The 14,664-nt window shown below is 34.9% G+C and overlaps 1 protein-coding gene across 2 annotated transcripts in view; it reads left to right on the forward strand.

Moving 5' to 3' along the window:
• Positions 1–935: 935 nt before the first annotated feature.
• The window catches only part of LOC105216656 (uncharacterized), a 115,841-nt gene continuing 102,112 nt past the window's right edge, over positions 936–14,664 (forward strand). For both annotated transcript variants that reach the window (XM_054230338.1, XM_011191260.3), the window contains exon 1: positions 936–2,055. In XM_054230338.1, coding sequence (XP_054086313.1) covers positions 1,475–2,055 — 581 coding nt within the window. In that variant the 5' untranslated portion in view covers positions 936–1,474. The remainder of the gene's footprint in view (positions 2,056–14,664) is intronic.

A 14,664-nucleotide genomic window follows, 5' to 3' on the forward strand; every position in this document is an offset into this window, starting at 1 on the left:
ACGAACTCTTCGGATCCGTTTGCGACCTCTGTGGGCCACTAGTAGAGTTAAATGAAAAAACTGTCGGCAACGCAGTATCAACAGCAACCCGTCGGTAAGATTATCAAGAGTTAATGAAACCAAAGAATTTCAACTAAATTTCCATGGAATGTGTTATTAAACTATTATATATGTTTCTTTTCGAATCGCGATTTACTTAGTTTGCTTTAAGTGTGAAGGAGACTATTTTCACACTAGTTTTGTTGACAAATTGGAACTTGTTTCTTATATAAAAAAGTTACAAACGATTCAAGAGCAGGATCTGTTTACTCCGAGGTAGTTACAGCAATACCGATCACGCTTTGCGGGTTCACTTACTTCGGTTGTGACCAAGTCAACCCAATTTGTATAAACCTGTGTGCTCTTCGTTTCATTCATATATCCATGTAATCTAATCAGAATACTAAGAAGTATATATATCCTAATTGGTGAAAATTAGGAGCTTGACATTTTACGAGGAAAATTGGACAATCAGAAATTACCCAACAATCAACCCATCAAGAACTAAGCAATTTTTATTATTTCATATTTGAACAATCTATATTATCTATTAGTTTATCGATATCGAAACGTGTATACATAATTTTCAACTCTTTAAATAATTTTGAAGACAATTAAGCTAGGGATTAATATTGCAGTACTAAGTGGAAGCTTACTTCAACTGGAATATTATCTTCTTATTTGTTTAATTATATAAAAACAACAATTTTCATATATATAACAATTTCATAACCAACCAATAATCGTGTTATCGATAACTTTCATCTTAAACTTTAATACTGAGATACTTAAAAAAATCAACCCTGCCAAGCAGCCAGTGTTTCAGCCACACACAGTTTGCTACCCTGCAAAGCAGTTGGAACTTGAATCGCTCCATTGTTGTTTTTTTGTTGGTTTAGTTTTCTTGTTGCTTCTTCGGTCTTAATGTGTGCGGTAGAGTTTTGAATAAATTTGTGAAAATTAAAATCCGAATTGGAATTGTTGGTAATTAAACAGAACAAGGCGCAATGTATGGCGACCAATGCATGGCAATGCACTAAAAACAATTCAATTTAATAAGAGTGTTAATTCCCTGAATCATGCGTTATACATTAACGAAAATGTTGAATGGTTTGTTTATTTGCGCCCACGCTGAGTGCGTTTAACAAAGTGTATTTGTGTTTTAAAGTGAATACGAAATATTTATTAAAAAGCAAGCATTAAGAAATATACAAAATTCACCTTTATTTACAAGTTGAAATCACATATATGCAGTGAGCAGCAAATTGAAATAAGTGAAGTGTTTTCTGCTGCATGTGCTGTGCTTGTGCATTGAAATATCATAAGTGCAAATCTATACATACACATACATATCGAATTTGAAGCAAAAGGGGGGAAATAAAAAAGTGCATCTGTGCAAAGAACGTGTGTGCGTGTGCGCGCGAACGAGTCGAGAATGTGCGATAACGATGAATCCTTTTCGTCACAGCAACCAGACAATCTGCATATTAATATGAACGAGACCGCTGAGTCTGGGGAGTTATGCCTACCTGCATATAACCAAAACCATTTGGCGCAGGACGCAATTTCCCTATGCAGTTCTGAGGCATCTTACGATCAGCAGCTGCATCAGACCACACAATCGCTTGCCATAGCAAGTTCAATGATGGCCGGTTTTGGCTATGACCCCAACAATAGCAGCAACAGCGCCAATGTTGGTGGTATAATGAGCGCCGGCGCGCTTGGCCACGCTACAAATAGTATTGTACGTTATAATGATTTAAATATTTTCGGTTCAAGTGAGTCTGTGGGTGTAATGACAACGCCTACGACCGCGGTACAACCATCGTTGGCACCACAAATTGCTGCCGCTGTGAATACGGTCAAGATCAATGTAGAGGAGCTGCTACGCGAGAATCGTGCACTGCGCGAAAAGCTCAAGGAAGTCACCGCCGATCGTGATCATCTGCTATGCGAAGTATCAAATCTACGTTTGGAACTGGATATGTCCGAGTTGAAACAGCTGCCGGAACAAAGGTAAGTGCACTTATTGAATTATTTTATCATGGGTTTGAGTAGAGGGGGAGATTGCAATTGGGTGTGCCAATGTATGCACCACTCGCAGGATATATTATGACTCAAGCAAGCCAGTTTGGCACTTCCTTGAAGCGATGGTGGTGATGGTGGTGGTGTTGCCGGTTTTGCTACGCCGTCCAATTTCAGCAACTCGGAGTGACTAATATGCAAGTATGAGTGCGTGTTTGTTGGCCCTTAAAAGTCACCCCTGCTGCGCGCGTGCCAATTGCAACGGTTGACGTACTGCTTGAAGGTTCAATTTGTTCTCGTATGGGTCTCAAGTGCGTCTGGTTGGAAGCTTTGTTTCTTTTTTTGTTGTTGTTTGTTACACCAAACACAGGAAACAAACGTGTAAAAAACCAGTTAAGCACACTGTACCGAGCAACGGAAACGTAAATGCAAACAAACCAATTTTTTTTCTTCGTTCGAGTAGAGCTTGAAATAATATTTTTATGCGTGTTGACATATCTGTGGGTGTGATTTTTGGTTGAGCCGGTCAAGTATGTTCGTATTTCTATAACAACTAGTATTGTGCTTTTCATAAACAAGTTTTCGGTATTAATTAGTGTATTTATGTGTGTTAAATGCTGGTTTACTATGGCTTTAGAAACAAGTAAATCGGATGCGTTAAAAGGTTTCACAGAAATGGCTTGAATTCATTCATAATTTTTGTTCAACAAAACATGGGCATAGATTTAAAGTGATTACACTTAAAACTCATGTTTTGAAATTGATCGGAATTAAATAGTAATTTCTGTGGTATTTAGTGTTAATGAAGTAATAATATATATGTTTCTAAATTATATTAATAAATTACTTATTAATGAACTGTCAAATATTTTATTGCTTTCCTTTTGTTTATTTTATTGTAAGAGTTTGACATATGGAATACTTTTCAATAAAATGTTGCATTCCTTTGATTGGAAAATAAACTACTATTTTTTTAAATAAGTAAATCTTTTTTTTTTTTGACAAAGTTGTTTTATTTATTTTAATTAATTTATTTTTAAATGAAGTAGCTTGGCTCCCATAATTTTTTCATGTTTTTATATTTATTATTAATGTTTTTTTATTATATTTGCTTTATTTGAAAATAGTTCTAAAAGTAGATATAGTTAGAATATATTATTTTGAATCGGAAATTTATTTATTATGGAATTTGAACGTATACATCTAATTTTATTATTGTTTTTTAAATATTTTTTATGTTTATAACCTCAATTTCATACACCTCTATTCCATTTAAAAATTATTAATCCTAATTGCCAATATTTCCCAACACTCTGTCAGCGCGCATTAACAATTCTTGCATATTCAAGACATCTAGACTTCTACCTCTATTTCTTAATTGAAAAAACAGCAAATTTTTTATCATATTTAACAAACAAATAGCCAAAGACTTGCCAAAGCTAATCGCGCATGTACTCATTCACCAGGAAAACGAAAAAAGGAGAAAAAAGTTGAAAAGCAAACAAAAACAGCGACAAAAACTGCCGCAGCGAATGGCAAATAAGTTCATTATTGTGCTTAACAGACTACACATTGTTTTTGTTGTTGTTGTCTGCACTAGCGTAACGACCGTCAAGAGCGCAGCACCACACCACCCTTGAAAACCACACACAGGCATGACTCAAGCACGCAGATAAGATAAGTTCTGCTAGTGCAGTTTTTGTTGTTGTTGTTTTTAACTAGTAATATTTTTTTTGTAAATTTCGCTGCTTTTTTCATACCGTAATTCGGCCTTATCAGACATACCGTTTGTTTTACTAACTATTTATAAGTATGTGTGTTTATATATGAGAGTGTGTGTGTGTATTTACTTTAACAGCTTGATTCTTATTTTATTTTCAAGATTGAAGCGCTGTAAGTTTTATAAGTTTTCATTCTTGTCTATATATGTAATTAAATATATATTTATATATATATGCATGTATGTGTCTTTGGCGCGTCGGCTAACCACGTCTCCGGAGATAACGAGACAACTGTTTTGGTAGTTACTTTATTTCGGACACGATTTTAATCAGTCGACAAGCGGCATGAAGTCACTCACTCGCCACTATATTCACCGCACCACCGCACGCTTCTCCTCTACAGACTTTAAATAGTAGTTAGATGTGCCACCGATAACACTGTGTATGTATGTATGTGTATGTGTATGTGTTCTTTTTGTTTTTGTTGAAATTTTCCAGTCCATTATGCGCACAAAATTAGCATGCAAAGCAGTTTTAGTAGCAGCAGATTGTGTGCATGTGGTAGTTGCAGCGGAGGCACACAGCGCCCTACTAAAGACTGCGTTTAGCAGTTGTAAGCGCACATAGTTCATACCCTTTGACCTTAGGGTTTTAATTTTATAGTTTACATAGTGTAACTGGCAGTTAATAAATAACACTGTGTCGTACGCGCACGCCTCTCTTCACGCTGCATATTCTCGAAGGTGGCTACCCAGTGAGCCAAAAGTGTCTGATTCCAATTTTTTAGTTATAATGATAAACATTTCGGAAGATTTTTTATATTGTACTTATTTAATAAATTTCTCTAAACTAATTTTTCCAAATAGGTGGCAATATTTTTTTTTTTAATCTTAGACACAAATATATTTTAAATTTTTGTGTTCGATTTTATATTGTATTTATTTTATAAATTTAAATACACTTAGCTGACAATTCTCAAAGTATCAGTTGTATGGCCATACTAAATTATTCTATAAATTTTATGGAGATGGTACCTCATCTCCCTTGACGTCTCAAACAAGGTATCTCAAGTTGAGATAGTGGTTGAGAATTTTGGTATATTTCTTTAGGGATTAAGAATATAGTTGAAACATTTTTATGCAACAGATTGAGAAAATCTTATAAATCTCAACTTGAGCATATAATTAAGAGATTTAATATTCTTGTGTTAGAAATTTAGTTAAAATTTATATTAGTCTCATGTTGAGAATATCTCATTTTTCAGCAATTTCTCCTACCATTTTTAACGAAAAACGATAAATCAAGTATCAATTAAAATATCCATATAGACCTTCGCACAAAATGTGTTCTTTTTTTCAACTAAAAAAATAAAAATCGGACTATAAATTTTCCAGCTCCTAGATACCTAGGACCACAATGCCTTTATACCAAAAGTATCAGTCCATGTTAGGTTAGGTTAGGTTATAAGGCTGTTTCCCAAAGGGAGAACACACGTAGACTTTAAAATATAGTCCTTTGTGAAGCCTGGATCCCCCTAGATTAACAATTAGGAGTCGACAAAGCGCCCTGAACCTACTACAAATCTGCAGAGATTTTTAACTTCTATATGCGCTATTTCGCTAGCCTGTTCTAAAAAGTAAGATCCAAGAAATCTCTTTCTTGATCTCGCAAATGCGGGATATGTCAATGTTAAAAAAATTTTTAAAATCAAATACTTCCTCTTTCTGTATATCAGTTTGAAGAAAATTATCATATTCAGCAACTTCAACTTTTCAGGCTGGCGTGCGCCAAAGCAGAGTACTCGCCTATATGGTCTATATTATTTATACAACAGACCTTCCAGTGATCAACTCTGACTCCACAATGAAGGCAACTTACACTGATGATACTACATGCACTGCTAGCATCAGGTGGCAACACTACTACTGCTTCCAGAAAACTGCTTATGCAGTTGAATGCTCTAGAACCACCAAATAGAACGTTGGCATCAATACCGAGAAGTCCGTACAAGTGCTTTTTACCATCAAGCACCAAATTTGCTTTCAAGGGTATGCTCAGTTATTACCAACAAACACTTGCGCACAATATCTGGGGATTACAATTAAAAAGAGGCGCATTTGGAGAGATCACGTGGGAGCAAAAAGAGTTCACCTCAAACTAAATTTGACGTAGCTATACTGGCCCCTAAGGCGAAGATCCCGCCTCAGTATGAAAAAGAAGTTGCTAATTTATAAGGTTATACTTAAGCCGATCTGACCGTATTGCATTCAAATCTTAGCGACTTCAAATTTAAAAGTAATTCAAGCTTGTCAAGCGATGTTCTCCACCGAGATCTAAAGTTGCTCACTTCGTTTGGAGCATCATATTTGCGATCTAACTGCTGGACAATAGTTTACAACGTAGAAGATTAGAAAGAGTTTTTTATTTAATTTAAGGTTATTTTTTATTTCATTTTACCATAATTCATCCTCATTTTATTTTCATAAAATTTAGTTATTGTTTTTTATAATTAAATAGATTCTAAATAGCTGATAAATTTAAAACTATTTTTTAATTTATAAAAAGTTGAGGTCTAACTATATGTAAATAACTGATATGTAGATTTTGAGGGGATTTAAAGATATTGGAAATACAGTTGAACTTCCCTAACTCGAGTCACCATAATGCACAAAAATACTTCGAGTTAGGGAGACATCCGAGTTACGGAAGGTCATTTGTATGAAATTTGACTTCTATTGCCAATTAAAGAGTTCGATTTAAGGAGAACTTCGAGTTATGGAAGTTCAACTGTATTTAGCTTGGTACTATACGGACGTCCAAGAACGGTTTTTCAGCTTCGAAATATCCAATGGGCATCATTTCAGTTAAATTAGAACTTAGTAGAAAACTACGGAACTTTTCAAAACTATAACGAATAATTTGATAACCTTGAATAACAACTCCTCTTCTTGACTGGCGTAGACACCGCTTACGCGGTTATAGCCGAGTCCAAAACAGCGCGCCACGCATCTCTCCTTCTGGCAGTTTGGCGCCAATTGGTTATTCCAAGCGAAGCCAGGTCCCTCTCCACCTGGTCCTTCCATCGGAGTGGAGGTCTCCCTCTTCCTCTGCTTCCACCAGCGGGTACTGCATCGAATACTTTCAGAGCTGGAGCACCTTCATCCATTCGAACAACATGTCCTAGCCAGCGTAGCCGCTGTTTTTTTATTCGCTGGACTATGTCTATGTCGTCGAATAACACATACAGCTCATCGTTCCATCGTCTGCGGTATTCGCCGTTGCCAATTCTTAAGGGACCATAAATCTTCCGCAAAACCTTTCTCTCGAAAACTCCTAGTGCCGTCTCATCGGATGTTGACATCGTCCACGCTTCTGCACCGTAAAGTAGGACGGGAATGATGAGAGACTTGTAGAGTTTGGTTTTTGTTCGTCGAGAGAGGACTTTACTTTTTAATTGCCTACTTAGTCCATAGTAGCACCTGTTGGCAAGAGTGATTCTGCGTTGGATTTCCAGGCTGACATTGTTATTGCTATAATAACAATAACTTGAATAACAACTGGAGATTTCTAAAATCAAAGTCTGAACGATATTTATATATGGAGATCTTGAAAACAACTGGAGATTTCTAAAATCAAAGTCTGAACTATATTTATATGTGGAGATCTTGAAAGGAAAAGGTATCCATTTTAAGAGCTGGTGTTAATTTTTGATGTCATAATTTATGTTCTCTTGAAAACTTAACCTAAAATCATGTTTAATCTTATGCTTATATAATTTGTTGGGAGCCCAAACAATAATGTCTACTGGGTTACAGGTGCTAACCAACAACAGTGTGGCGAGATCACCTCGTTGTCACATTACAAATTCTATTTCACATTTATTTTTTATTTCTCTCCATTTTTGTTTTGCTACTTTTACTTCATTAGTACAACGCAGCGAAAGCCCTGTATGCCCTGTGGCGGGTTTGACGTTTTGGCTTGTCTTTAAATATTTACGAGTAATTTTACTTATTCTACAACCTTCGCGTTAGCTTCGACACGGTGCATTTTTTATTTTCTTTTTTATATTCTTTATCTTTCTTTTTTCATTTTTTTTCTCTTTTTCTGCCTTTTTCTGTTTGTTTTTTTTTTTTTTGGTGTTGTTTGGAAAGTAGAAAACATGATTTTATGCGAATTAGACACTAAAGGCGTAACTCGCAATTCTACAGCTAACCCACCCGTGTGCGGCACGCAACAACATAACAACAACAATTGTACCGCTTCCATATGCGCGAATTATTAACCCACATGACATCGCGGCAACGCACCGAAAGAAAGAACACCATAAACTGCAATGCGCTGCGCTGACACGCCGCAAACACACACACTTACACTCGCTCATGTGAATTTGTAGCAGTGTATGCCCGTATCGGCCCCACCGCGCGCTCCACATATTCCACGGAAGAAAACAAAAAAGTAGAATAAACACAAAATAGTTGCTCGCTTGCACCTGAAACTCACTCGCTATGCGTAACTATGCGCTTTTGTATCTGTGTATGTGTGAGTGTGAGTGTGTCTGTTCGTATATATTTAGCTCGCTTTGAGTTGAAAATTATGGTGTGCCATGGCAGCGCTGTCGACTGCAACGGTGGCGGCAACGTATGTAGTTGACTCGCTTACCAGCGCTCGGCAGCGCACAGTGAACTTCTAAAGTGCGCTAAATTTAGCACTACTTTGGTGGGGTGAAATGGGAAAATATTATAATTAATAGTAAGCACAAGTTCAGTTTTGTATTTATGTAGCTCGCAAATGTGGTGTGTCATTTGTTTTTGTTGTTGTTGCACTTTTCTTCTATGTGTTTGTTGTGATTTTCTGCAGCACGCATTCCTTCATATGTATTGTGGTGGATTTGTTGTTTTAGTTATTGCCGGGTTTGTTGTTGTTATTTTATTTTTGTTGTTGTTCTTGTTGTTTGTGCGGTGCACTCGCTTTAATTTCATTTCTTTCTTTCTATAATTTCTTCTGTGTTATTCAACCACCCAGCCTTTCTCTCGCTGGTGTCCATATGCTATGTGTGTGTTTGTGCTTTCATTTTCCAGCGAAACTATATAAACAATTGAAAGAATTTTAATTTTTTTTTATTGCTGTGGTGCTTTAAACACTAGAGTACTTCAGTGGGTAGAGTGGTGTGCAAAATATTAGTAGCGATATGGTGATCGCTAAATTATTTCGGGTTCAAAAATGAATAATTTTGTTTAAAAAATAAACAGAAAATATACAAGTAATATATCAGAAGTTCCAAAAGTATTAGAACCAACGACCGCTACAGAAATACAATTTCGAAATATGTAAGAATCCAAAAAAAAAAAAAACAATAAATAAACCATTTGAACTTCGAAGAATCCATCTAAATCATGTTGGATTCACGCCTTACACGGGCTTGAAATCCAAAATTCTGAAAATATTTCTATAGATTTGAATCTGTTTACCAAAATCCATGTTATCAGAGTTTTATTCTATTGAATTTAACTCAAGTTATAACTCACTTCTATAGGTTCGGGTTCCCATCCCATTATTTTAATAGTTTAAAAATTATAGTTACAAGTCATAGAAGAATTTATCCTCATTATGGTAAATCATCATTTGGCTCGACAACTCTTTATGAGTTTTGACCTGCTGAACAATACGCCTCCAAGCTACCCCGTAATTAGCAGTCTCTCTCCAGTTTTCCAGTCGGAGTTTCTTCAGATTCAGATTCACGTTCTTCGTTTAATTCGTTCTTCCATCTTGATCTTGGTCTTCCTCTTGTTTTGTCACACCACATTTTTGCTTTGAACTAGCTGGTTAAGTTCGATATTCCATATTATTCTCAATTCATCAGGTCCATTTCTGCGCCGAAAAATTTTTCTTTCGAAGGTCATCAATTTTGTTTTTTTTTGCTTATTGTCCATCCACAACACTAGTCGTCCTTCGGTTCTATATAGGGCTAGTTTGTATGGTCTGTTGGTTAGTTTGGATTTTAATAGTTTTATAAGAGGTGCGAACGATCTATTTGTTACCATTATGGTAAATGGTTCACTGCTCCACTCCTTTAATATCTAAATTATTTTCCAAAACTTCTTATTTAGAGAAGTCAAATAAACAAAATTATCCCAAAACCGCTAAAATTCGTTACTTTGTTCACTTCATTCATTAAATCACAGAGACCAGATTTCATCCTTCTAATTACTGAAATTCACTTTGTCCATTTTATGAGGATCTACAAGATCTCTGAAACATATGACTTCAACAAATATGTGAATTAGAGGAAATCTTCCCAACTTTATAGCAAAACGAAATCAATAAGAGAAAATCGTTTAGTATACAATTCTTTGTAGTTCTTTTCGTTTCCTATCTTAAGTTCCCACTTATCTCATCTCGCATCCACAATTTATAGAAACATTTTAAGACTTCCTACAGCAAGATTATCGTTGCTGAATTCAATGTTGTTGTTTCTGAAGCGGGATAAAATATACCCAAATAATGTTTTGTAATAGTAATGCTGAAGACCCCATGATTTCGCGGTTATTTCCTTGGCCAAGACTATTTCTATAACACAAATCCAATTGGGATCGATCAGCCTCTCTTGAAAACTTACATTGTTTTTATTGACAACTCAGTACTTTATCTGTCATTTCATACTCGATGTCGCAAAAGTTGCTGCTTCTTGATAGTGACCTAGCTCATTTTTTATCAAATTATCAATTTCTAATAATAGAGATAATAAAACTTTATTTATAATTTTTAAGACTAATCAAATTTTTACACACTCTACTGTAGCTATAATTACGCATATGTCTTTGCAGGTGAATTCTGTGTGTGGTATTTTTTTGCCATAATGCGATCTAGCATGGCTACATATTTTTGCACTTAAAACACACATTTACATGTATATCGACACAAAGATTATAAATATATCTTCCACTTAGCCATGTACTCAATAATTTTTTATATTTATGACGGTACATACTAGTCATACACTTAATATACATATATATGGATATGTGTGCATGTAAGTGTATGGCTATGAAAAATGGAACTTGAGAAACTTGCCAATGTTTCTTCAGTGTTCCGTAGAATTTTTCAATGCACTGCATTTTTTTTCGTAAAACCATCATTTATTGCTTCAATGCAAATAGTATAACAATATAGTAAAGAAGCTATAAAATTGCTCACCTAAGAGCTAAATTCACATTTGGTTTCATTGCAGAGTCATCCTACTTTTTCACGAAGTTTGTATGCTCTGAAATTTCATAAAGTCTTCGTAACATGCAAAGAACTTCCTTATCTAATAAATATTATGATAGATCTCTCAGTAAAATAAGTACATAGGTTGCGTAGACCGCCTAAAGATCTACCGTGGATGCTCTTGCGGAAAGCAAAAATATCTTTTATTATCAAGGAAGAACGATTCTATTCAGTTCTCTACTCGGTCCACAGTCAAACTTTGTTACCTATAATTAGTTTACATTAGATTATAATTTTTTTTATACTCTCGCAATAAAGTTGCTAGACAGTATTATAGTTTTGTTCACATAACGGTTGTTTGTAACACCCAAAACTAAACGAGTTAGATATAGGGTTATATATACCAAAGTGGTCAGGGTGAAGAGTGGAGTTCAAATCCGAATGTCTGTCTGTCCGTCCGTCAGTCCGTCTGTGCAAGCTGTAACTTGAGTAAAAATTAAGATATCTTGATGAAACTTGGCACCATAGTCGAAAATGAGCAAAATCGGACCACTGCCACGCCCACAAAATGGCGAAAACCGAAAACACATAGTGTCATAACTAAGCCATAAATAAAGCTATGGAAATAAAATTTGGTTTGAAGAATCGCGCTATGAAGGGGCATATTTGGATGTAATTTTTTTGGGGAAGTGGGCGTGGCCCGCCCCCAAATATGTTTTTTGTACATATCTCGCAAACCAATAGAGCTACATATATAAACCAAACTTTCTGCAGTCGTTTTTTTAGCCACTTCCTAATACAGTCCAAAAATGAAAGAAATCGGATAATAACCACGCCCACCTCCCATACAAAGGTTAGGTTGAAAACTACTAAAAGTGGGTTAACTCGTTAACGAAACACGTCAGAAACACTAAATCACATCACATAAGAAATGGCAGATGGAAGCTGCTCTCAGATTTTTTTACAAAATGAAAAATGGGCGTGGCGTCGCCCACTTATGGGTCAAAAACCATATCTCAGGAACTACTCGACCGATTTCAATGAAACTTGGTTTGTTATAGTTTCCTTACATCCCAATGATATGTTGTGAAAATAAACAAAATCGCTTCACAACCACACCTACTTCCCATATACCAGAACTTTGAAGACGATCTGAATCGTTTACATTACAATATATGTATAAAGTAAGCACTAGTGAAGATATCGGTACAGAACTTTGCACAAATACTATGTTTATAGTGTGGCAGCCCCATTCTAAAAATCGCCGAAATCGGACCATAGGTTTTGATAAGGCCCCATAATAATAGTCATGCATGAAAAGACCTTAAACTATTTCCAGAAGTTGTCTTCAGACTAAGCTTAGGCCAAGTTATGATTTGCTTATCTTGTTCAAATATATTTGTAAGTTAAATAAATTACTGCTTCCTTAAAGGTTATACAGATTTTACAGGAGCTGTCCATAATAATTATTTTATTCAATCTTTCGAAAAAAATATTAAAAAATAAAAAAAAAAACTAAACGAGTTAAATATAGGGTTGTATACATACAGTAGAACTTCCATAACACGAACTTCTATAACTCGAAGTTCTCCATAACTAGAACTCTTGAAATGGCAATAGAAGACAAATTCCATACAAATTTCCTTCCATAAATCGAACTTTTCGACCAGGGCATAATACAAAATTTAAAATTTTACTATCGAGGCAGAATCTTAAAAGAGTTCCTCTACCTAAGTAAAGAAATAATATGTGCACGACTTCAAACTATTAAAAAATTAAAATAAAAGGCCCTAACGAAGTTTTGTTTTTTGTTTAATAATTTGTATTCATAGTTAGATCACATAGCAAAAATACATTGAAATTCCATTAGTATATGCGAAAAAATAAGGAGTGAATAAAGAAGAAGTGGTTCATAGAAAATATTTATAAGTGCATGTTAAAAAAAATAGTTAGTTTTTAAAATATTTTGATGAATTAAGGTTGTCAGTTATTAATAAACTTTTCTTTATGAATTTTGACTTGATTAAAACGTGATGGTAATGAATCAAGCAAACATTTTAGCGCGGTCATGCTGATTTAAGTCTATTTTAGCTGTATTGCCATTTTTACTCTTTCGTGGTATTATATTGGCGTCCATTTTAAAAAATCTTAGCGAATAATATTCCCCATAGATCCCCAATAGGGTACAAATCCGGATTTTTTTGCTAGCCAGTCCAAAAGCGGTATTTTTCTGGTCTCGAAAAACGTTTTAGTATGAGTTACATTGTGAATTGGAGCATTGTCTTGCTGGAAAATCTAATTATTCCCGTAAATTTGTCCTGGAAATTATATTAATTTATCATCGAGTAAGTCCAAATACATCGATGCATTCATTTTTGTCGATTTATAGCATATTGGGGTCTTTCCATTATGGAATCTCTGGCGGGTACTCGACGGAGACAGGTTCGACGAAAGTTTTTCGTATGGTGCCAATACTTTTTATATCCGCCAGGATCATCGAAATTGAACTTTTTCTCGTCGCTGAATACCACATTTCGGCACTCTTCGTTCTAAAATTGGTACTTAACGCAAATGTACACTTATCGAGTAATCTCGGTACCAGAAATGGTTAAAATAGGATCATAACTTCATCTAGCTCTCATATAGCTAATTATAGGTTTTTCAAAAATACTACTGGGGTTAATACCTTATAAATCGGGTAATATGTGAAATATCTTAGTCAAACTAAGTGAGCATATAATCTTGGATATAATGTACATATGTTGGTGTTGAAACAGAGTGAAATCGGTTAAGGAATTACCTCAGCCCTCATATACTAACGAAAACATATAGGTCAAATTGTGCGTTATCTTAATAAAATGTCATCAATAAATTACGAGAGTATAAAATGTTCGTTTGCAACCGAACTTAGCCTTTCCTTACTTGTATTATATATTTATTTAAATATTATATATATAAAATATGAAAAAAATATTAAATCGAAATTTTTGTTGCGTTATAGAGAAATATTTACTGATATTTATTGATTTATTGATGATATAATACATAAAAAAAACTTTTAAATTCAAAAAACATTTTTTACCAAACTAGAACTGTTTTATGACTTAAATTTCGTTTTCCGTTTTTTCTAATTTAACTTTATATAGATTATTATTCAATTAATTTGTTATATATAAAATTGAAAATTTTTGATATTTTATATAAAAATAAAAAAAATTAATCCCAATAATAATTCGATACCAAACGAGGCTTCAGACAGGGTGACTCACTATCGTGCGACTTCTTCAATCTATTGCTGGAAAAAATAATACGAGCTGCAGAACTAAATAGAGAGGGTACAATCTTCTACAAGAGTGTACAGCTCCTGGCGTATGCCGATGATATTGATATCATCGGAAGCAACAACCGCGCCGTTTGTTCTGCGTTTTCCAGACTAGATAAAGAAGCGAAGCGTATGGGTCTGGTGGTGAATGAGGACAAGACGAAATATCTCCTGTCATCAAACAAACAGTCGGCGCACTCGCGTCTTGGCTCCCACGTCACTGTTGACAGTCATAACTTTGAAGTTGTAGATAATTTCGTTTATCTGGGAACCAGCATTAACAACACCAACAATGTCAGCCTTGAAATCCAACGCAGAATCACTCTTGCCAACAGGTGCTACTTTGGACTG

Source organism: Zeugodacus cucurbitae, chromosome 4 (assembly GCF_028554725.1).
Source record: "Zeugodacus cucurbitae isolate PBARC_wt_2022May chromosome 4, idZeuCucr1.2, whole genome shotgun sequence".
In the NCBI taxonomy this organism is placed as follows: domain Eukaryota; kingdom Metazoa; phylum Arthropoda; class Insecta; order Diptera; family Tephritidae; genus Zeugodacus; species Zeugodacus cucurbitae.